The 26162-nt window shown below is 37.8% G+C and overlaps 1 protein-coding gene across 2 annotated transcripts in view; it reads right to left on the bottom strand.

The window, feature by feature from the left end:
• Positions 1-26162, bottom strand: part of LOC309961460 (recombining binding protein suppressor of hairless) — a 112063-nt gene that overhangs the window by 41445 nt on the left and 44456 nt on the right. For both annotated transcript variants that reach the window (XM_082838741.1, XM_082838742.1), the window contains exon 2: positions 871-909. In XM_082838741.1, coding sequence (XP_082694867.1) covers positions 871-909 — 39 coding nt within the window. The remainder of the gene's footprint in view (positions 1-870; positions 910-26162) is intronic.

Genomic DNA, 26162 nt, shown 5'->3' with positions numbered 1-26162 from the left:
TCCCTTTGTGTGTACTTCTGGCATGCCCCTGTCATTCTTTGAGTGAAACAGCTTTTTTAATAATAGTAATAATGTGGAAATAACCCAAATGGCTATCGGTGTGAATTAAATAAGGAGCAGTGGGAAGACAAGGAAAATCTATGGATACACTAAGGAGAACAAGGTAGAAGATCTACAGTTAACAGAACAATGGTAGAGTATGATGCCAGACTTTAAAAAGAAAAAAGACAGGTATATGTTTATACACACATACGATTTGCTTGAAAGATACTAACAACACAGGGTAGCATTAACTCTAGGACTGTAACTGTGGAACTTATTTTTATTTTACAATCACTGATGGTTAGAAATTTTTAAAATCATTTTCAAGACTAACACTTTTAAATTTAACATGTGTAATTAAAATGCATACCGTAAAAAATTACATAATTAGAATATAATATTTATAGTCTCATTAAAAATGGATAATATCTTTGTTTTAAAATTCTTTTCTAAAAGCATTTAAGTATCTTTCAAGTTCCAGTTGTGATCAACAAATTGTGACTGGCTAATGAAGCTAGATATAGGAAACTATCTTTACATTGTAGCCCTTGTTATATTAACTATATAATACTCAATATTAATTCTTGAAAGGTTTCATTTTTCCCTTTGAACTGTATCCTCTTACCCTGTTTTGTTTTTCTTTTTCTTACCCTGTTTTTTGAAGGGAGAAAAAGGGGAGATGTGGGGAAGGGAAGGTGGAAATACGCTTATGATCTAGATACCATTATGTGAATAACTTCTTGCAAAGAACACCTAATATAGCTTCTAAAATGACAGGATCTAACACTTTTATGAAATGTTTGGGTGAAAGACTAACATAATGCTTACCTAGTAAGTCGTTTAGGTGGAGGCCGCTCACCAAATTTTCTAGAGAAAAAATAAGAAAAAAAAATTAAATAGGCTGTATGACATGCTCCACAGTAAGCTTTTTAGGCACCATGAAATCTCCTTTATGACTTATACTTCAACCCTACTAAAGTCCAGTGTAAAAAGAAATCCTCTAGTAAACACCTATACCCAGTTATAACAAAATACATTCTTTAAAACCATTCCTAAACAAAACAACAAACTCTAACTAGGCCTGACACATCACTCTAAGCATGTACCATGCTGATTAGATGAGGATGACAGGTACCTTCCAGAGACACCTTGCTAAAAGACATCTAACCAAAGACCCCCCTGCCCCAGTCTCACATAATCTGGAGCACTCAAAAAAATCCTCACAGCCCAAGAGGTGGTGTAGAGCTCACAAGTGTTTACCATGTGCCAGGCACTATGTTATACATTTTTTCCCCTTTTTAATCATTATAAAATAATTCTGGAAGATACATATTGGCCCATTTTAAAGATGTAGAAAGCAAGTTGCCCAATATCACAGAGTAAATTAAGTGACAGACAGAGTTAAGATTTAAACCTAGATGTTGACTACTTAATTAGTTTATAGCATATGGCCCTTCAAAAATAAATATGCTACATGTACTAGCATAGAAGCATTTCAGTTGTTTGGGAGAGGGCAAAGAGAAAAGCATGAGCAAGGATAAGCACAATTTAGGTTGGAATTAGAAATACATACACCATGCAGGTTAAGAGAAAGACTCAGAGTGAGATTAGCTGAATTCAAATCTATGATTTGGTATTGGGTTGGCCAAAAAGTACCTTTGTTTCTTACGTAAAAATAAAAGACACATTTTTCATTTTCACCAAGAACTTTATTGAACATATTCACTGTTTTGTTCTACTACCTTCTGCTATTTTTCAGGCAACTTCATAATTCCATTTTCCCAAAACTTTTTATCTTTTTGAGCAAAGAACTGTTCCAGGTCCTTTTACAGTCTTCCAAGGAATTGAAATTTTTTTGGTTAAGAGAATTTTGTAAAGACCAAAATAAATGGAAAACCAAAGGTGCAATGTCTGGTGAATACTCGAATGAATCAGAACTTCCCAGCCAAGCTGTAACAGTTTTTGCCTGGTCATCAGAGAAACGTGCAGCCTTGCGTTATCCTGGTGGAAGATTATGCATTTTCTGTTGACTAATTCTGGACGCTTTTTGTCGAGTGTTGCTATCAGTTGGTCTAATTGGGAGCAGTACTCGTTGGAATTAATCGTTTGGTTTTCCGGAAGGAGCTCATAACAGAGGACTCTCTTCCAACCCCACCATTACACGACATCCCCTTCTTTGGATAAAGATTTCGCTTGCCCCACGATCTCTTCCGTTCCACATTGTTGTACAGTATCCACTTTTCATCGCTTGTCATAATTTGTTTTAAAAGTGGAACGTTTTCATTACATTTCAGTAGAGAATCGCATACGGAAATACAGTCAAGAAGGTTTTTATCGCGCTATGTGGAACCCAAACATGAAAGCGATTAACATAACCAAGCTGGTACAAACTATTTTCAGGGCTTGATTCAGATATTTTGAGTATGTCTGCTGTCTCCCACGTGGTAGAACATTGACTGTACTCAGTTAATGTCTCGATTTGATTGCTATCAACTTCAAGTGGTCTACCCAACCGTGGAGCATCGTCGAGCGAGAAATCTCCAGCACAAAACTATGCAAACCACTTTTGACGTGTTCGATCAATCACAGCACCTTCTCCATACACTGCCCAAATCTTTTTTTGCATTTCAGTTGCATTTTTGTCTTTCTTGAAATAATAAAGCATAATATGCTGAAAATGTTGTTTTTCTTCCATCTTCAATATTAAAATGGCTAAACAAAAATTCATCAATTTTTTTTTTTTTTTTTTGCGGTACGTGAGCTTCTCACTGTCGTGGCCTCTCCCGTTGCGGAGCACAGGCTCCGGACGCGCAGGCTCAGTGGCCATGGCTCACGGGCCCAGCCGCTCCGTGGCATGTGGGATCTTCCCGGACCGGGGCACGAACCCGTGTCCCCTGCATCGGCAGGCGGACTCTCAACCACTGCGCCACCAGGGAAGCCCCAAAATTCACCAATTTTGATAAGTCTTTTTTTAAATGCATGCTGATATGACAGCTGTCACATACAATCTAACAAAACTGTCTCGAATGAAGTTTTAGACAACTAAGCGCTACTAAAGCCATCTTACGGACAAAACTGAACGAACCTTTTGGCCAACCCAATATTTACTTTCTGTGCAGTCCTGAAATTATTTGACTCTCTGCACTTCAGTTTCCTTCCTCATCTGTAAAAAGGACACAGTGGTTGTACTGACCTCAAGGAGTTGCTGAAGGGATTAAATGTGCTAATTAACATATAGAAGATACATAGAACAATGCCTGGAATACAATAAATGACGAATAAATGTTAGTAATTATTACTGTTTTTTAGTTATAAATGGTTATGCCAAAATAACTAAAGATATTAAGTGTGATATTAATAAAGATAAGTATAAGAGGAAGAAACAAATCCCTATGTGATGACCTCCTATTTCCTCTGAAATAAGATCTTCTGAAAGACATGGTGGAGGCACACAGCACTTGAAGAAAAATGATCAATAGAATTTTGTTTTCTTTTTAAAGCAAGATTGCAGTTATAGTTTAAGTGACTTGTTCATAATCACAGTTATAGGTTTGTGAAGCCTAATTTGACTTAAGATTTCTCTACTATATTTGTCCTATTTTACATAATTATTAACTTTGATGACTGAAGTCTTAGAATCCCATGTACTTCCTTTTGTTGAGTAATTTAATGCTATATGACATTGTTTATGAACTCCATTTATAAACAATGGGCATCTGTGACTTTGAATATTTTGGTATTTTAGTTAACTCTAAAATATTGAAAAGTGACTTTAATTGAAATAGCACTAAAAATGAGCAAATAATCCAAGTTTCTGTCAGAAGAATTAATAACAAGTAATTCTCATTGATTTTATCCTATAGGATGTTCAATTTTAAATACAATGATTTAGTAGTAATATAAGCAAGGCTGCTGAAGACCGTAGTTTTAAAACACTGAACTATTGGCTAATCTATGATGTGAACTCCAATTATGAAGTTAAAGGCTCTACTCCTGAATCTTTTTCCACAGGAAAGATTTTCTTTTGAACCTTTAAGATTGACTAAATGTACCACTGCAGCATATGATTAAAATAAAACTGCCTCACTAGAATATTTTACAAAAACCAGGAAGTTTAAGACAATCTTTAAATTACTTCTTCACATATGTATTTAAGAGCAGTTATACTTTATAAAAGAAGCAAAGTGAGGTGTGGCCAGAATCTAACTAAGGGCTTAAAATGGTGAAAATTTTAGAGAGACACAGTTAACAAATGAAATAAAACTTTTCAGTGAGAATCACAATGCCACTAACCCTTCAAACTAGCTAATAACTCCAACCATTAAGCATCCTTTGGGATCTAACACAGAATTTAACATAAGTTTATTACATGGCTAGTAAGAGATCCACTGCACTCAAAATACAAATGCAAATTTTGTTTCTTGGTGCTGTGAAATGCTTACAAAATTAGATTAACAACTGATGCTGATTAAAATATGTGTCTACATTCTTTTTTGGAGCTACCCATTAGATGAAGTCAACAATCATATAGCATAATTGTGCAATATCACTCCTGCCCCAATAAAAAACATGAGCAAGAGAACTCAGCAATTTGCCTGCTAAGCCTAAACAGCATTTCAAAATGATGCAGTGTTCTGTCTAGGTGCTATCCTAAGGCTAGAAAGCTTATAAATGTTAATAAGATTCAACTGGTTCTTCAGTATATAATAAAGCACCTCCAATTGTGTGCAGTCTCAATCCTCTCTTCAATGCATATGCCATCACATTCATATCTATCCCATTAAAAACTAATGGTTGGGGCTTCTCTGGTGGCACAGTGGTTGAGAGTCCACCTGCCGATGCAGGGAACATGGGTTCGTGCCCCGGTCCGGGAAGATCCCACATGCCACGGAGCGGCTGGGCCCGTGAGCCAAGGCTACTGAGCCTGCGCGTCCGGAGCCTGTGCTCCGCAACGGGAGAGGCCACAACAGTGAGAGGCCTGCGTACCGCAAAAAAAAAAAAAAAATCAAAAGGCGGGTGTGGAAGGATAAGAAACAACTTTTTTGAATATAGAACAACTTAGTAAGTACACTGCTAGAATACTGTCTAGTAACAATATTAGAACTTCCAAGTTTAAAAACATAGAGCTGGATGGAAAAGCAAGCTCAAGTAATGTGGGAAAAACACCTTTTCTAGCTAACAGATGCTTTACACGAGAAAAACCAAGTCAAAAAGCAAAAGGCGGGTGTGGAAGGACAAGAAAAAACTTTTTTGAATATAGAACAACTTAGTAATTACACTGCTAGACTACTGTCTAGTAACGATATTAGAACTTCGAGTTTAAAAACATAGAGCTAGATGGAAAAGCAAGCTCAAGTAGTGTGGGAAACTATTCTGCCCTTGGGTGTAGAACTAAAAGTAATTTCCTCTATTTTTTTGTATTTCACAAATTTTTTGCTTCATGCAGAAACGATATTACAATAAATTAACTCAAGACACACTGGTGTGGTATTTGCAGGAAAAATGTAGAAAAGAAAGCATGAACAATTCAAACTCATAATTAAGCCAAACTCTGCACCAAATCTGCTGTAAACAGTATACAGTTCAAAAAAGTACTAGAATTCATGAAACATGATTCAAGATACTGAAATTAAACAACATTTGATGGGAAAATTAGGAAACCTGATTCATATACTCAAGAATCCATACCTGATCATTCCACCAGGAGAAAGAAACGAATAGGTGATATACACTATCACTATGCTAAAATATAATACGAAAAACAAAGCAAGTGGTACTAGGAAGCTGTTTAGTAATTTACTCACAAAAATAGAAGATGCTAGTTAGAAAGGACTACACATAACATACCGTCTTTGTCTCTAGATTCATTCATTCACCTAGTATGTACAAAATATAGGTACTTGGTATACATCAGTGAACAAAAGAAACACAAAATCCATGTCCTTATGGAACTTACATGCTACTAAGACAAATGGACAATGGCATATGTTCAAAGATATTATCTATATAGTTTATAAAACAAAAATGTAAGAAACAACTTAAATATTGTACTTATTGAATATGATTTAAAAGATTAATATTAGACTAATCTAAAAAATATATTTAAAGTAAATATGTAACTTATTTTTACTTCTAAAAGCTTATTCATTCTATACCTATGGCAGAAAACAGCCTACGTATTAAGTCACATAACTTTGAGCAAGACATGTCACCCTTTGTCGCATTTCAACTTCTAGCTTTGAAACTACTCTTCCTTTAAGAACCATATTTAATGGCAATAATGCTCAAAACCTGTCAGGGTGTAACTAGTGTAACTAGTAACAAAGACAATCAAGGCAGGAGACTGGATACTGCAACAAAGACAATCAAGGCATGATGTAGTCTCCGAAACCATCACATTTATTAAGCATGTTTCTATTAGAACAAGTATCCTATGGGGTAGACTTCAAAGACATGCCACACTTGCAGTTGACCCCATCAGGTGGAGAACATGCTCCCCTTCTTACTAGTATACTGGGTAGAGAACATTTGAAAAGCACTGCTTCCTTAATTTTTAAAGTCCCTTTATCCTACCTTTTCTTTTTCAATTAAAACCACCACAACAACAAACTTAACAGTCTGTCAGCAGTTTGTGTAAAGAATCAGGAAGAGTGGAAAGATACAAAGAATGAGTGACTGGGACCATCATTTCCAGCTATTCTCAGCATCTGGCTTTTTAGGTATCTCCAATATTATTATTACCAGGTTAGGGTAAAGATGTCTTTTCTAAAAGCCATACCTGAGGAGGGATTTCCCCCAATTAAATCTGCAACAGCCATAAGCCTCACCACCCAGTTAGCACAACTGAGTTATGAGAACACTGGCATCCATTAACATCACATATAAAGATCTTATATGAAAAGTATATGTCTTAAAACCTATGGCTCAACAAGAGGGAGCAATGAGACACTGAGCAAAGTACTCCAATTTCATGTCAAGAGACTGAATAGGACAAATTGACATCAAATGCCTCCTAACGTGATGCATAAGAGCACAATATCACTTCTGTGATACCACTGACAAAAAAAAACACAGAACTTGAATCTAAACATGAGGAAACATAACATACCTAAATTGTGGAATAGTCAACAAAGTAAGTAGACTATACTTTTCAGAGCATCAAGGTTGTGAAAAACAAGCAAAAAACGGAGAAACTGGCCCAGATTAGAAGGGACTAAAGATACATGATCACTGAATACAACAGACTATCCAGAATTTACTCTGCTATAAAAGGACATTATTTAGACAAGTAACAAAATCTGCATAAAATGGTAGATTAGAAAATAGGATATCAATTTTAATTTCTGGTTTTGACAGCTGTACAGGGGTTCAATAAGAGAATGTCCTTACTTTTTAGAAACACTGTAGTGTTTAGGGAGAAAAGGGCATGATGCCTAATTACCTTCAAAGGGTTCAGGGAAAATAAGTATATATGTGTATGCGTGTGTGTGTGTGTGCGTGCATGTGTAGATACACAGAAGGATGATGCAAGTGTGGTAAAATGTTAATGATTGACGTATCTAGCTGAACTTCTTTGTAATATTCTTGCAATTCTTCTGTAAACTGAAATTATATCAAAACAAAAAAGGCCACAATCAGAGAAGCACTAATCTCCTGATCAAGTTGCTGGCCTGACCCTAATTGCCACAGAACCTGGTGGTGACAAACCTATCAAAAAACATTCAATGAAGTTGGCACATAAGACACTCTATGGCCAGCTTCCTGGCATAGCTCTTATGTTCTTACGACAATCATTTAAGAATTGTTAGGACTTCCCTGGTGGTGCAGTGGTTAAGAGTCCACCTGCCCATGCAGGGGATACGGGTTCAATCCCTGGTCTGGGAAGATCCCACATGCCGCGGAGCAACTAAGGCCGTGCACCACAACTACTGAGCCCACGTGCCAGCCACAACTACTGAAGCCCACACACCTAGAGCCTGTGCTCCGCAACAAGAGAAACCACCACAATGAGAAGCCCGCGCACTGCAAGGAAGAGTAGACCCTGCTCGCTGTAACTAGAAAAAGCCCACGTGCAGCAACAAAGACCCAACGCAGCCAAAAATAAATAAATAAGTAAATTTATATTAAAAAAAAGAATCGTTGCTGTAGATTTAAAGTTTGATAATACCCGTTGTTGACGTACAAGTAGAGAAACAGGAATTCTCATGCACTGATGGGAGTTTAAATTTGTAAAATCTTTTGGGAAGACATTTGGCAGTGTCTATTATAATTCAAGATGTGCGTTTCCTTGAATTCCTAGCCATTTCTATTCCGGAAATTTATTATATAGGTACACATAAACTGTGACTATGCAAAAATTTGTATACGAAGATATTCAATAAAACATCATTTGGGGCTGCCCTGGTGGCGCAGTGGTTAAGAATCCGCCTGCCAATGCAGAGGACACGGGGTTCGAGCCCTGGTCTAGGAAGATCCCACATGCTGCGGAGCAAATAAGCCCATGCACCACAAGTACTGAGCCTGCACTCTAAAGCCCGCGAGCCACAACTACTGAGCCCGCATGCCGCAACGACTGAAGTCCGCGTTCCTAGAGCCCGTGCTCCTCAACAAGAGAAGCCACCGCAAGGAGAAGCCCCTGCACCGCAACAAAGAGTAGCCCCGACTCACCGCAACTAGAGAAAGCCTGTGTGCAGCAATGAAGACCCAAAGCAGCCAATTTATTTTAAAAAAGCATCATTTCTATTAACAAAAAATTTTTTAAATCCATGTGTACAATTAGGAATAGACTGCTGGTTACACATAGCACCTCCCAGTCGTGCCCGCCCCCCCCCCCCCGCCACACACACACAAGGAGAGAAAAAAGAGAGAAAGAAAAGGGGGGGAAAGCTATCCAATTAGTAGCATTGATCTTTTTCTTCCCCCCACCCCACCCACCCCTGGCCATGCCGTGCGGCATGCGGGATCTTAGTTCCCCGACCAAGGATCGAACCTGTGCACCCTGCAGTGGAAGGAAGGAGTCCTTACCACTGGACCACCAGGGAATTCCGAGTAACATTAATTTTGAATGAGGAAATGAGATCTACATTTTCATCCCCTTTCCCCAAGTGCATATATAAAACAAGACACAAATACATACACCCTGCTACGCCCAGTATTAGTGATAATGGTGGGCAGCAGCAAAAATTCCATTTTGCTCTAGAATGTATTATACAATTTGACAGATGTTTTATTCATTAATAACTAAGTTTGGCTTAGGTAAACAGCAAAATAAAATTTCAGTATCTAGACATCAGTTAAAGCCACTCATACACCAAGTCTAGAATACAGATGGCTTAAAATAGAAACAGAGGGCTTCCCTGGTGGCGCGGTGGTTGAGAGTCCGCCTGCCGATGCAGGGGACACGGGTTCGTGCCCCGGTCCGGGAAGATCCCACATGCCACGGAGCGGCTGGGCCCGTGAGCCATGGCCGCTGAGCCTGCGCATCCGGAGCCTGTGCTCCACAACGGGAGAGGCCACAACAGTGAGAGGCCCGCGTACCGCCAAAAAAAAAAAAAAAAAAAAAATAGAAACAGAGAAAAACATGTAAGTTAAAAATTTACCCCCATGGGGACATATGTATATGTATAATTGATTCACTTTGTTATAAAGCAGAAGAAACTAACACACCATTGTAAAGCTATTATACTCCAATAAAGATGTTAAAAAAAAAATGTACCCCCAAAATGTTCTCAGTAAGCAAATTTCACTAGGGGAAACATTTTAGAAAAAAGTATTCCAGACCCAAATAAAGAACACACCTTTATGGAAAACATACTTCCAAAAAAAGAAAACATAACGCAACATAAAGAATTTTAAAGAGGCTCCAATCTTAACCGTCTGTTTACTTTTTGCTAAGAACTTCTTCAGACACCTCACTTGATCTTATGCACTGCCTTTTAAGACAGTGTTTAAGAGGTGAAAAGCATCATCTGATGAGAGCACACACACAGTTTGTCACCAATGCAAGTCATGGGACAGGCAGCCACATATTGCGGTAAGGGCATGGACTCAGGAGCTAGATTGCTTAAGCTCACATTCCACCTTTAAAGCAAACTAGTGGAAGTTACTTAAACTCTCTGTGTCTCATTTTTCTCAGCTGAAAACACAGATGAAAGTATGTCCATGTAGGATTCTTGCAAGAATTTTAAAAGTTCGTAAGTGTACAGCACCAAAAAGAGTTCTAGGCCCTGAGTAAGCACTAGACAAAACACCACTACTGCTTCAAGAGTGGATTACTGACTATTTGCCCTAACAAATATGGACAAAACACCACTACTGCTTCAAGAGTGGATTACTGAATATTTACCCTAAGAAACATGGTAAAACTGAAATAGGCCCTTCAAGACAAATACATATTTATATTGCTTTAAAATATATATAATCATACATCTCACAAAGAGATTAATATCCAGAATACATAAAGAACTATAACTCAACAACAAAACATCTGATTTACAAATAGGCAAAGGACTTGAAGAGATAAGAAGATACGTATCTCCAAGAAGATATACAAATAGCCTATAAGCACATAAAAGCAGCTCAACGTTACTAATCATTAGGGAAATGCAAATCAAAACCGTAATGATACCACTTCACACCCATCAGGATGCCTATTATCAAAAAAAAACAAAAAATAACAAGTGTTGGTGAGGATGTGGGAAAATTTGAACCCTTGTATGTTGCTGGTGGAAATATAAAATGGTGCAGCCACTGTGGAAAACAGTACGGCAATATCTCCAAAATTAAATGTACAATTACTACATGATCTACCAATTCCACTTCTGGGTATATACCCAAAAGAAGTAAAAGCAGAATTTCAAATAGATACTTGTACACCAATGTTCAGAACAGCATTATTCACAATAGGCAAAAGGTGGAAATAACCCAAATGCCCACCGATGGATGGACAGATGTGGTATACACATACAATTAAATATTATTCCACCTTAAAAAAAATTCTGACATACGCTACGTACAATATGGATGAACCTTGAATACACTGTGCTAAATAAAATAAGACACACACAAAAGGACAAATATCCTATGATTCCACTTATATGAGGGACCTAGAGTATTCAAATTCAGTAGAATGGTGGTTGCCACGGACTGATGCCAGGGGTGAGGGTAAGGGAGCATGGAAAGTTATTGTCTAATGGGTACAGTTTGGGACGATAAAAAAGTTTTGGAGATGGATGGTGATGGTGGTTGTGCAATAATATGAATGTACTTAATGCAACTGAACTGCATACTTAAAAATGTTTAAAATGGTAAATTTTATGTTTTATATATATTCTACCACTCAAGTAGTACATTTAGTTTTGCTTAAACTATGGCTTAGTGAGGGATAATAGCTCAGCTTTGAGGGGTATCCTATGTTACTGCCTGGTTAGGTGGCGGCAGCTGTCCAGTAACTTAGAAAAAAACAAACAAGTGGGTGCCACAACAAACAAAAGAAAACCATGAGGAGTATATGTACATATATAAAAATGGTTCCTACTACCATCAAGGCAAAGATACAAAAGGAAAGAGAGAAATCTGTCCTAGAATCTACACCTCCCAAGGTAGCGCAGCCCAGAAAGCATGCAAACAATCCATCGAAGACTGTTTGGAGCTGAACATCTCCCATGGAAAATGCCAAGTGATCATGGAAAGCAGCTTGTACATGAGATGAAATCACATAGTTTTTGTCCTTGCACCCCCTCATTACTTCTCACCCCTACCTCAAATTATAAGCAGTGAAGATCTTTTTTCTCCACAAAACTTCTGCCAAAGATGTTAAGGGTGTCAGTTCTCTGAAGTCATTTGAAAATTCTTTGCAGGAAGAAAGAAATCTGATATTAATCAGAAGTTATTAATTTTCTCTCATCTTTTGAAATGCTCTTTCCAATCCTAGTGAGACTTTTTAAAAAAAAGGAAGGAAAAAAAAGCCAATAAAAGTAAATGGGGCTTTTCCCCCCTTATCCCCTTATCTAAAATGAAATTTAGAAAGCCATAGATAATAACTATCCATAATAGGATTTCTTCTCTGTTCTCCTTGGGTCCTATTCTTGAAAAGGTATGCAACATTTAGTGTGTAGTTCATTTATCTAGGAAGGGATCCAGTTACCTATATGCTAACCACTGTTCAGGACAGGTGTTTGGCACTGAGAGATCAGATCCCCAAGAAGTGACCATCAATGGTTTCTGGAAGGGAAGCTTGACTATAGGAGAAAGGGCCAAAGAGATTTTTAGTGGGGAAGGATATAAGGAAGATGAATAAGTTACATTTCAGGAGACCTCTCAAAGTAAGTTCTTGCCTCCATGGAATAAACAAACTATGGAAAAATAGGTGATTTTCAGTTAAAAAAGAAAGCTACTAAGTCAAAAGACTGCAATTTTAAAGCTGGGCTCTATATTGATTCCTAACACCCTAGAAATAAAAATTTCCAAGTAACTGTTGAGGAATCAAAGGATTAAACTTGGTAGAGAGAAACCAGGCATTGTACTACTTAGCTCCCATCACACGGAAAGTATGAGTAGAAAAAAATATTTCCCTGTAAAAGTTAGGTCCAGTGGACCTCTCTCTAAATTAATTGATTCAGCCTGTGGAATGGAATAGCCTCAGAAGCAACATCATGCAATGAGGTGGTACATGAAGGCCCAAGACTTTTCCTTAATGAAAGTACACCTGAGAATATAGTGATACTGATAAACCATTGACAACAGTTTAAAATACATGCTTGTTGACTTGAGATTATTACTGCACATGTTCAAAAGTAGTAAGAATGCTATACCCCTCCAAATGTGTATACATGGGTACCAAAAGACATCTACAACAATGTCCACAGCATCATCAGACATAATAACCACAATCAGAAACTCAAATGACCACTGTCAAAGGATCAAATAAATTATAGAATAATCATACAATAGAGTGCTATTCAGTAATGAAAGTGAACAAATTATCATTACATATGCAATAATGTTGATTACTAGCAAAACAAGTCAGATTCAAAAAGGTACAAGAATTGTATGGTTCTATTTATATGAAATTCAAAACAAAAAAAGCAAAACTAATCTACTGTACTCACAAGAGTACAGGTTACCTTTGAGAGGGAGGTACAGACACTAGGAGGAGCTATAAGAAGGGTCCCTGAAGAGCTAGTAATATCCTGTAACTTCATCTGTGCGATGGTCACCCATGTATATTCACTTTGTGAAAATTTACTTTATTGTACATTTATGATTTGTGTGCTTTGCTTTTCTGTAGGTATATTACTTTAATTGATAAATATATTTCTAGATATATAAATATCTAAGTTTCTTGAATGAATGGATGGTTTTGAAAAAAAGTTCTTTCCTAGACTTTATTCCTCTTGTCTTCAAATTGTATTTTAACATCAAAATTTAGAAGCCAGTGATTTCTAGTCCTCGGCTATACCATTCCCGAATGTATGTATTTCATATCAAGAAAGGTTAGTATAAGGGTATAAGTCCTGACAAAATTGGTCTTCTTCTCTCCATCCAAATTGCAGATCAGAATTTACAATCTCCTCTCCTAATTAGTAGGCAAAAAATCAGGATCAACTATGGTCCTCTGTTGGGGCAAACCTATTCCAGAGTAGGCACTTAAAAAAAAAAAAATCACTAATTATGCAGTGTCACAGAAAAAGGTTGAATGTGTACTAGGATTAGAATCTTCCTATTTGTTAATTTTTAAACTGGCTTCCTATGTCTCCCTCAACTAAAACCAAGAAGAAGAAGAAGGACAGAGAGAGTGGCATAATTAATTGTTTTCCTACAGTCTCACTCCTTTGTTCTTTCATTAACATTTAACATATTAAAGTGCCTACTGTATGTTAGGCACTGTAGTAGACACTTGGAACATACAACAGCAAATAAGAAACATGATCCCTATGCAGACAGAATACACTACAACAGCAGGATCAGGCTATGCACTGTGCATGCATATCTCACTTCACACACACACACACACACACACACACACACACACACACACACACACGTCAATCTTATTAAGGTAGGTGCTATTATCCGCATTACAAGATCAGCTTAGAAACCACCTTGCCCAAATTGACACAATGATAAATTTGGTTTAAAATGTAACTAGAGAGATAGCCTCATCCACCACAGAGCAGATAGCAGAAGCAAGAACTACAATCCTGCAGCCTGTGGAACAAAAACCACATTCACAGAAAGATAGACAAGATGAAAAGGCAGAGGGCTATGTACCAGATGAAGGAAGAAGATAAAACCCCAGAAAAACAACTAAATGAAGTGGAGATAAGAAACCTTCCAGAAAAAGAATTCAGAATAATGATAGTGAAGATGATCCAGGACCTCAGAAAAAGAATGGAGGCAAAGATCGAGAAGATGCAAGAAATGTTTAACAAAGGTCTAGAAGAATTAAAGAACAAACAAACAGAGATGAACAATACAATAACTGAAATGAAAAATACACTAGAAGGAATCAATAGCAGAATAACTGAGGCAGAAGAACGGATAAGTGACCTGGAAGACAGATGGTGGAATTAACTGCTGCAGAACAGAATAAAGAAAAAAGAATTAAAAGAAATAAAGACAGCCTAAGAGACCTCTGGGACATTAAACACAACAACATTCACATTATAGGGATACAAGAAGGGAAGAGAGAGAGAGAGGACCCGAGAAAATATTTGAAGAGATTATAGTCGAAAACTTCCCTAACATGGGAAAGGAAACAGCCACCCAAGTCCAGGAAGTGCAGACTCCCATATAGGATAAACCCAAGAAAAAACATGCCGAGACACACAGTAATCAAATTGGCAAAAATTAAAGACAAAGAAAAATTATTGAAAGCAGCAAGGGAAAAACGACAAATAACATACAAGGGAACTCCCATAAGGTTAACAGCTGATTTCTCAGCAGAAACTCTACAAGCCAGAAGGGAGTGGCAGGACATATTTAAGGTGATGAAAAGGAAGAACCTACAACCAAGATTACTCTACCCGGCAAGGATCTCATTCAGAGCCGATGGAGAAATCAAAAGGGTTACAGACAAGCAAAAGCGAAGATAATTCAGCACCAACAAACCAGCTCTACAACAAATGCTAAAGGAACTTCTCTAAGTGGGAAACACAAGAGAAGAAAAGGACCTACAAAAACAAACCCAAAACAATTAAGAAAATGGTAATAGGAACATACATACAGATAATTACCTTAAACGTGAATGGATTAAATGCTCCAACCAAAAGACAAAGGCTTGCTGAATGGATACAAAAACAAGACCCATATATATGCTGTCTACAAGAGACCCACTTCAGACCTAGGGACACATACAGACTGAAAGTGAGGGGATGGAAAAATATATTCCATGCAAAAAGAAATCAAAAGAAAGCTGGAGTAGCAATACTCATATCAGATAAAATAGACTTTAAAATAAAGAATGTTACAAGAGACAAGGAAGGACACTACACAATGATCGAGGGATCAATCCAAGAAGAAGATATAACAATTATAAATATATATGCACCCAACATAGGAGCACCTCAACACATAAGGCAACTGCTAACAGCTCTAAAAGAGGAAATGGACAGTAACACAATAGTGGGGGACCATAACACCTCACTTATACCAATGGACAGATCATCCAAACAGAAAATTATTAAGGAAACACAAGCTTTAAATGCAACAACAGACCAGATAGATTTAACTGATATTTATAGAACATTCTATCCAAAAACCACAGATTACACTTTCTTCTCAAGTGCGCACGGAGCATTCTCCAGGATAGATCACGTCTTGGGTCACAAATCAAGCCTCAGTAAATTTAAGAAAACTGAAATCATATCAAGCGTCTTTTCTGACCACAACGCTATGAGATTAGAAATCAATTACAGGGAAAAAAACCGTAAAAAACACAAACACAAGGAGGCTAAACAATACGTTACTAAATAACTGAAGAAATCCAAGAGGAAATCAAAAAATACCTAGAGACAAATGATAATGAAAACACGACGATCCAAAACCTATGGGATGCAGCAAAAGCAGGTCTAAGAGGGAAGCTTATAGCTATACAAGCCTACCTCAAGAAACAAGAAAAATCTCAAATAAACAATATAATGTTACACTTAAAGGAACTAGAGAAAGAAGAACAATCAAAACCCAAAGTTAGCAGAAGGAAAGAAATCATAAAGATCAGAGCAAAAATAAATGAAATAGAAACAAAGAAAACAATAGCAAAGATCAATAAAACCAAAAGCTGGTTCTTTGAGAAGATAAACAAAATTGATAAACCATTAGCCAGACTCATCAAGAAAAAGAGGGAGAGGACTCAAATCAACAAAATTAGAAATGAAAGAAGAAATCACAACTGATACTGCAGAAATACAAAGGATTTTAAGAGATTACTACAAACAATTATATGCCAATAAAATGGACAACCTGGAAGAAATCAACAAATTCTTAGAAAGGTACAACCTTCCAAGACTGAACGAGGAAGAAAGAGAAAATATGAACAGACCAATCACAAGTAATGAAATTGAAACTGTGATTAGAAATCTTCCAACAGGGCTTCCCTGGTGGTGCAGTGGTTGAGAGTCCACCTGCCGATGCAGGGGACACGGGTTCGTGCCCCAGTCCGGAAGGATCCCACATGCCGCGGAGCGGCTGGGCCCGTGAGCCATGGCCGCTGAGCCTGCGCATCCGGAGCCTGTGCTCCACAACGGGAGAGGCCACAACAGTGAGAGGCCCGCGTACCGGAAAAAAAAAAAAAAAAAAAATCTTCCCAACAAACAGAAGTCCAGGACCAGATGGCTTCACAGGTGAATTCTATCAAACATTTAGAGAAGAGCTAACACCCATCCTTCTCAAACTCTTCCAAAAAACTGCAGAGGGAGGAAAACTCCCAACTCAACATAATAAAGGTCATATACGACAAATCCACAGCAAACATCATTCTCAATGGTGAAAAACTGAAAGCATTTCCTCTAAGATCAGGAACAAGACAAGGACGTCCACCCTCGCCACTATTATTCAACACAGTTTTGGAAGTCCTAGCCACGGCAATCAGAGAAGAAAAAGAAATAAAAGGAATACAAATTGGAAAAGGAGAAGTAAAACTGTCACTGATTGCAGATGACATGATACTATACAGAGAATCCTAAAGATGCCACCAGAAAACTACTAGAGCTAATCAATGAATTTGGTAAAGCTGCAGGATACAAAATTAATGCACAGAAATCTCTTGCATTCCTATACACTAATGATGAAAAATCTGAAAGAGAAATGAAGGAAACACTCCCATTTACCATTGCAACAAAAAGAATAAAATACCTAAGAATAAATCTACCTAAGGAGGCAAAAGACCTGTAGGCAGAAAACTATAAGACACTGTTGAAAGAAATTAAAGATGATACCAACAGATGGAGACATATACCATGTTCTTGGATTGGAAGAATCAATATTGTGAAAATGACTATACTACTCAAAGCAATCTACAGATTCAATGCAATCCCTATCAAATCACCAATGGCATTTTTTACAGAACTAGAACAAAAAATTCTTAAAACTTGTATGGAGACACAAAAGACCCCGAATAGCCAAAGCAGTCTTGAGGGAATAAAAGGGAGCTGGAGGAATCAGACTCCCTGACTTCAGACTATACTCCAAAGCTACTGTAATCAAGACAATATGGTACTGGCACAAAAACAGAAATATAGATCAATGGATCAGGATAGAAAGCCCAGAGATAAACCTATGCACCTATGGTCAACTAATCTATGACAAAGGAGGCAAGGATATATAATGGAGAAAAGACAGTCTCTTCAATAAGTGGTACTGGGAAAACTGGAGAGCTACATGTAAAAGAATGAAATTAGAACACTCCCTAACACCATACACAAAAACAAACTCAAAATGGATTAGAGACCTAAATGCAAGACCAGACACTATAAAAGTCTTAGAGAAAAACATAGGAAGAACACTCTTTGACTTAAATAACAGCAAGATCTTTTTTGATCCACCTCCGAGAGTAATGGAAATAAAAATAAACAAATGGGACCTAAGGAAACATAAAAGCTTTTGCAAAGCAAAGGAAACTACAAACAAGACGAAAAGACAACCCTCAGAATGGGAGAAAATATTGGCAAACGAATCAACAGACAAAGGGTTAATCTCCAAAATATACAAACAGCTCATGCAGCTCAATATTAAAAAAACAAACAACCCAATCAAAAAATGGGCAGAAGACTTAAATAGACATTTCTCCAAAGAAGACATACAGATGGCCAAGAAGCACATGAAAAGCTGCTCGACATCACTAATTATTAGAGAAATGCAAATCAAAAGTACAATGAGGTATCACCTCACACCAGTTAGAATGGGCATCATCAGAAAATCTACAAACAACAAATGCTGGAGAGGGTGTGGAGAAAAGGGAACCCTCTTGCAGTGTTGGTGAGAATGTAAATTGATACAGCCACTATGGAGAGCAGTATGGAGGTTCCTTAAAAAACTAAAAACAGAATTACCATATCACCCAGCAATCCCACTACTAGGCATATACCCAGAGAAAACCATAATTCAAAAAGACACATGCACCTCAATGTTCACTGCAGCACTATTTACAATAGCCAGGTCATGGAAGCAACATAAATGCCTATCGACAGATGAATGGATGAACAAGATGTGGTACATATATACAATAGAATATAACTCAGCCATAAAAAGGAACGAAATTGGGTCATTTGTAGAGACTGGATGCATCTAGAGACTGTCATACAGAGTGAAGTAAGTCAGGAAGAGGAAAACAAATATCATATATTAACGCATATATGTGGAACCCAGAAAAATGGTACAGATGAACCAGTTTGCAGGGCAGAAACAGAGACACAGATGTAGAGAACAAACGTATGGACACCAAGGGGGGAAAGCAGGGGGTTGGGGATGGTGGTGTGATGAACTGGGAGATTGGGATTGGCATGTATACATTGATGTATATAAAATGGATGACTAATAAGAACCTACTGTATAAAAAAAAAAATAATAAAATTCAAAAAAAAATGTAACTAGAGTATAATGTCCATGATTTTCCATGTAGTCTGCAGTAAGATAGAATTTAATTACACTTCAATTCTGGATACTAACATATGCAGAGGTATGAATATAAAAATTATGAAAAGATTATTAAATGTACTAACTGACCCTAAAAGTTTCTATGCTATAGTATAGACCCGTTTTGCTTCAGTGAGGGGTCAACAAAAAACCTGAAAGGAAACCTTTCATTACACTCCCAATACTTCCGCTACTGACTAAATTTTATAATTGTAAAGGATAATTTTTTCTTTGATTACTAGAAAGTGAAAAAATATTTTCTAAAGCTATAAATGCATATAATTGAGGAAGTCTAAAGACATCTGCTGTGGGAGCATATCTTAGCTATTGCATAAACAGACACACATGTTCACGCATATCTGTAGGTCAAATTTTTGATGATTACTCTTTCGTATTCCCTGCACAAAGACAATATGTTATATTGTTCATGTGATAGTGTCTACCCTATCAATCATAATTTCACAAAGTACATTTTTTTTCTGAGTTGAAAAGGACCAAGAATACGTAGAAAATTCAATTTTCTAAAAATTATAAAGACAGTACCAGCCCAACCTCTATCAAACCATTTTTTGGCCAATTTCTTAAATAGCCAAACCTCTAGGATACAGTTTGGTATTCTAAAATATTTGAATTCTGCAGTGCATCTGCCTTTTATTATTATTTTTTTTGCTGTACGCAGGCCTCTCACCCTTGTGGCCCCTCCCGTTGCGCAGCACAGGCTCCGGACGCGCAGGTTCAGCGGCCATGGCTCACGGGCTCAGCCGCTCCGCGGCATGTAGGATCCTTCCGGACTGGGGCACGAACCCGTGTCCCCTGCATCGGCAGGCGGACTCTCAGCCACTGTGCCACCAGGGAAGCCCCTATTTCCCTTTTAAATAACACAGACCAGAACATTTATGGATGTGTAACCAAAATAAGGTCTAATTCATAAAGGAAAGACTACGATTCAGGTTTACAAGGAGTTAAACCTTTTCAAAGAAGCCTGTCCCTAAGGAAAAAAAATAAAAGATGGCAATTATCATTTTAAAACATGCAAAATAGGACAGTGAAGGGAGACTATTCAATAAACAAAAATAATAAGGTGGTCAAAATTCGTATATTCAGAATAGGGAAGAAAAGATTTCCAGACCGTTTTTTATAACACCACTGCATGAATAAGGAAATGCCTTTCTGCTTGAGTGTTTATACCCAAAACAATACATTTCTTTTGAACCGTAACTTAACTTTCTGTTATCACGTCATGTTATAACGATCAAACCTAATTTTTGTGGTAAAGCCAAAAACCACTCTGAAGAAGTGGTCTTAACCACAATTCAAAGCTTAAAGAATGGCTTTTCTGCCAAACCTTATCTGAGCCATTAACCTGTCGTGCTTTCATACACTGCTAGGACCAAAAAGGCAGGCCCAGCAGCTAGCATCTGCTCAGGCAAGCCTCACAAGGAGGGGCCATGGGGCTCTGCAAGGGGAATACACAACACGGGCACGGAGGTTGATGGTACAAAATCTGGCAGCAAACTGCTTTGCCTTGGGTGGTACAATAGGCAGCCTAATACTTCAACAACATCTGAGGAGCCTTGGCTCGGCACAGGCAAAAGAAAGATTCTGAATTGAGAATCACCATAAAGTGATTAAAAGTATAGACCATGAGTAAATTATAGTAGTAAAACACTAGAACAGGAGGCAAAAGCCTTGGGATTTGATAGCAGCAATGAGGAAAACAAGTCTATACTCTTAGCAGGTGTAGATTTAACTGTCACAGTTTGGGCCATTCATGCTATATACTTACTTGGTATTTTGCTGTGCTATGAGTTCAAATTATGTAAAGCTGTTGTGTTACAAATTTACTAGTTAACTGGCTAGTCAACTGCCCCTAACATCAGCTGTCTAACTAGAAAATATGAGGGCACAGTTTTTCTTTAAAGATGAGCTGCTCGGGCTTCCCTGGTGGCGCAGTGGTTGAGAGTCCGCCTGCCGATGCAGGGGACACGGGTTCGTGCCCCGGTCCAGGAAGATCCCACATGCCGCGGAGCGGCTGGGCCCGTGAGCCATGGCCGCTGAGCCTGCGCGTCCGGAGCCTGTGTTCCGCAACGGGAGGGGCCACACAACAGTGAGAGGCCCGCGTACCGCAAAAAAAAAAAAAAAAGATGAGTTGCTCCATTGCAGCAGCTAATTCTTAACATTCCTTTCTAACCAACTTCTACACATGCATGTTCCCTAAAGACACTGTGGTCTCTCTTCTCTACAGTACTAGTATTATTGACCTCTTCCCCTCATTCTTGCCTTCCATCACAAGCAATTCACTGACAAATGCTATCAGCTGCATTCCCAAATTATCTTCTATATCTCCACTCCCTGATTCCATAAGGTTAGATGAAGCTCTTATTACAACTTTTATATCCATAGCATCCTAAACTGGCCTCATGCAGTAAAACAGACAAGCACATAAAAACAAACAGAATATATCCACTTATATATGCTCTCATTTAACTCTCATTAACAATTCTGATAGGCATTATTTCAAACTTAGAAGGGAAAACTGAAGCTCAAAGTCACAAGGTAGGACTTTCCTCTGTTTCTGATTACACACTGATCACACTAGGATTGAAGATTACATATAAATATATAAGGAAGCCATAGTCTAGTCTTTAAACCACTTTACTTTGCCTTCGCAAAATAATTGTTTTTTCCCCAATTTTAACTTCTATTTGCTTTTATCCATTAAACAAACCACCTATCATATGAAAATTTATTTAAATGTTTCAGAAAAATCACTTCTTAACTTGTAAACTATTTCTCAGCAAACCAGAACTGCTGATTCTCAAGGATGAAACGCTGTAGTAATCCAACTAGGGAAAACGGAACGATGCCACATTTAAATAAACCAGGAAAATCTGACTGTGTTAACAGCTCTAGGAATTAGTCAAATCTAGAGCCTTTAAAGAATTATAAGTATCCCAGTAACGAAGAAAATGCCAACCTGTTTCCATAATAAACTGAAGATGCACAGGGGATTTTTTTAGGCTGTAACTTTTATGCTGGACAAATTTGTTTTAATGGCATTAGTGTACATTAGAGAAATATGCCCAATACTATAAGCATGTATTGTTCATAATTAAAATTGACTCAACTGCATAAAATATTAAGTTTTCAAATGCAATTCTGTACACAGTGTGTGCTCACTAAGCGAATGAACCATAATAATAGCAAGTCATCTTGCTAAAAGGATAACAAAAAAGTCATGAAATCGTAGCTCTTAAACTATAATATTATTTACACCAACTATTTTGAATTAACAAATGATTATGAACAAACTGATCTGAAATGTCTAATAAGTTATTTTCTACAGTGGAGGAAAAAATTATAAATGGTCCACCAAACGAGTTCATACTAACTTCACAAATTTTATAAGAGAAAAAGGAATTAACTATTTTACCAAGTCCAAAGAGCTAAAACGATGATTAATTTCCTCACCCTAATGAAACTGTCTACTTTTCCCATAAAGAATGCCCTGCAAAGACACCATGCTATAGGTAATTACTGTTACTCGCACTACAACAGCAATGTAGTTTAATGTGGTATGCTGACACTTAAAAAAAGTGATAATCCATGTTGTTGGCAGATTCTATTAGGAAGTGGTATCAAGATCTAAATGGGGCTACAAACAATACAGCCGAAAAGAGGTCCTTAGAAGTTTATGTTCTTTCATGTAATTTTGTTGAGTCTAAAACTAATTGCTAGGAAAACTTACATACACCAGGTGTAAGTCTTCAGCAATTTCACGCAGGCAATTTTTTTATTGTTTTTCTGTGGTACGCGGGCCTCTCACTGTTGTGGCCTCTCCCGTTGCAGAGCACAGGCTCTGGACGCGCAGGCTCAGCGGCCATGGCTCACGGACCCAGCCTCTCCGCCGCATGTGGGATCTTCCTGGACTGGGGCACGAACCCGTGTCCCCTGCATCGGCAGGCGGACTCTCAACCACTGCGCCACCAAGGAAGCCCGAAAACATCTTTTTAAATACTCTCAAAGAATCTAACCTTCATTCTTAGAGAGTGTTTTTGACTTGTTTTCGGTAACCAAAAGTATACTGGAGCCATATCTAACAGCTGACCCAGTAATTTATAACATGCTCTTTCTTCTAATCCTAGACCTGCGGTTGGGGTGCTGCCTCCGGTCAGTTCTCTCAGTTCTTGGCCAACTAAACTAGAAGGTAGTTTAGTTTCTTCCTAAACTACACTTCAGGGACTTCCCTGGTGGTCCAGTGGCTAAGACTCCGTGCTCCCAGTGCAGGGGGCCCAGGTTCAATCCCTGGTCAGGGAACTAGATCCCATGTGCCGCAACTAAAGATCCCGCATGCTGCAACTAACAAAAGATCCCACTTGCAACAACTAAGATCCTGCCTGCCACAACTAAGACCCGGCACAGCCAAATAAAGCAATAAATATTTTTTAAAATAAAAAAAAAAACTACGCTTTAGGAGGAAAAATCTTTGAAAGAAAAAGATGACAAGCTGCTCTTGTGCGTTATGATAACCAAAGTAAAAGGAACACGGTTGTGCACAAACAAATGCCACGAAGTGACAACATGAAACCTTGCACTCAACAGGATAAGCAGCATGAGGCAGAAAGTGATGACGTTGGAAGTAAATATGACTGAAATAATGATGAAAAGCTAAGCAATGCTACTGATAAGAGGAGAAAAGGTTGGACAGTCTGGGAGAAGACCAGGTTGGGGGTGGGGTGGGGGGACACTTGGGGAAACAGTAATAGAAAAAAGGGATTCAACTCTCCCATTCTCTGAACCCACAGGTTCTTGTTCCCTGCCCGCATCACTAGCAACAGTATGTCTTTACGCACTGACGCAAAGACAAGCCACCAACGTGAAGGCAGTTAACCCACGGGGCGGGAGGGAGGTGGGATTTCTTTACCTATCTTCTGTAATTCCAAAAGATAATTTCTAGGTTTAATACATCATACCCAATTCAAAGCAGGAACATATATGTTTTTGACTCAATTTCCAAGAACTTGCAGAGAAACATGAATTGTACTTATTATCTTTTGGCCTCTTATTTTGGCAAAGATTTTTCTCCATTGTTCAACTCCCGAGTGTAGAAAACTAATGTACAAATTCCATTGTTGTGAAACAATTTACCAGAAATCTTCATTCTCGTATTGTTTTCTAGGAAGGAGGAAACTGTATTTCAAACACAATCTTAAAACATGAATATGCTGATACTGTACTACTCTGAAGCTTTACTTTTTAAAAAATATTCACCAGAAACTCTGTGATCATCTTCAATATATCTGTAAAGCAAATATCTGCTGTTATGAGGATACTGGAATAGGCAGAGGCACTAATCCAAGAAAAATAAAATTTTAAATATTATCAAAATCCTCACAAAAACAGAAGTTCTAACATTTGACTACCTTAAATATTTGTGACGTATCTAATTTAAGGTTAATTTTTTTGGCAACATTAAACTTTTATATTTACCTCCTGAAGTAAAAAAGTACCTGGTATATGAAAAAGTCCTAAGATACAAGGAATGGGAAAATGAAGTGGGTGGATTTTAGTATGTATCATCAGTTTTTTGGTACTTTTTAATTGCATGGGTCATTTTCATCAATGCAAAGAAAGTAAATTCCTTCACAACTAGGAAATATTATAAATTTCTTACCTATGAGCCTTTAAATATTTACGAGGGCAAGCAAGCAAGAAAACACACACACATACACACACCCCAAATAACACAACAAAAAACAAGGTTTCATAGCTAACTGTTTCCTACTGTCAGAGAGAAAACTACTGAGCTAACAATCCTGTTTTAGATATCTGAAGTCTTCTCTGGCTGAGGTCAGTTTGGCAATATGGATTTATAAGACTGAGTGCCATACAGTTTCCCAGATGATCATTAACAGAACTTAGGTCTGCAATACAGTACACATACATACCCTCAAAACAAGAGTTTTACAGAACTATATCATATGATCCATTCATGGCATTTCCTATCCTGTTCTTTTCTGCTTCATATAATTTGCAGGGTGGGGGGGAGTAGGGGAGGATAGCAACTTATTGAATTGACTCCAGAATGGGCTACCACTGGCAGTTTGAAAACCACTGATCTATGAGTTGATTAACACATTAACAGAATGCATGCCAAGGGGCAGTTTACTAGATTACTCTACTTGATAAAATATCCTTAGTTAATGCCACTCATCAGCTGCTGCTATTATGTTCCCCTTTTCTCCCTGCTCCTTAGATATTCTCCTGGAACGCAAAGCATGGTAGGAAGATCCTTGAAGATGATATAGAGAATATGGCATACCATTAGAAGCCACAGACTGGAACCTATCCTGGTCGCTTTTTCTCAGCAAGGAAAAACAACATAAACCTAATACCACATCTCAGGGACATCCGTGACTATGGGAGGCATACACTGAGTGGAACCAAAACGATCCAAGCAACATACACATAAATGTGCATATATCTTGTTTATTTCAGCTTTTTTAAAAAAATGAAACAAGTTTTTTTAAAAAATGCTCTTTTCTACATTCACTGCACTGATTTTATTTTCTATTACAATACATGTCTTAATGCTGATCATAACCCCCACTAAATCGAGTTCTTAACCAACTAAATCGAGTTCTTGACCCACTAGTGAATGGGCTGAAACCTGCAATTTGAAAAACACAGCTTTAAAGGACACACAAATCGACCTAGCAGGATAAGAGGACCAGAGATAAATTACCAGTCTCCAGTGGCCACCTTCTTTCACTGATGAGAAAAAAGCTCAAAGAATTGAAAACATTAGTCAGAGTGATTGTTTATTTAACTATAGGAAGATCACAGAAGAAAGTATAAGATTCAAGAAAATAAATAATGTAATAGCATCTCATCCCGCAGAAAAGAGGTTCCTGATCTGGCATTTAATAATCATCATCAGGCTTCCCTGGTGGCGCAGTGGTTGGGAATCCACCTGCCAATGCGAGGGA

This window comes from Leucopleurus acutus (assembly GCF_964270905.1).
Source record: "Leucopleurus acutus genome assembly, chromosome: 4".
Taxonomy (NCBI): Eukaryota; Metazoa; Chordata; class Mammalia; order Artiodactyla; family Delphinidae; genus Leucopleurus; species Leucopleurus acutus.
Note: the sequence above shows the minus strand (reverse complement) of the source record. Positions and strands in the feature narration are given on the sequence as shown.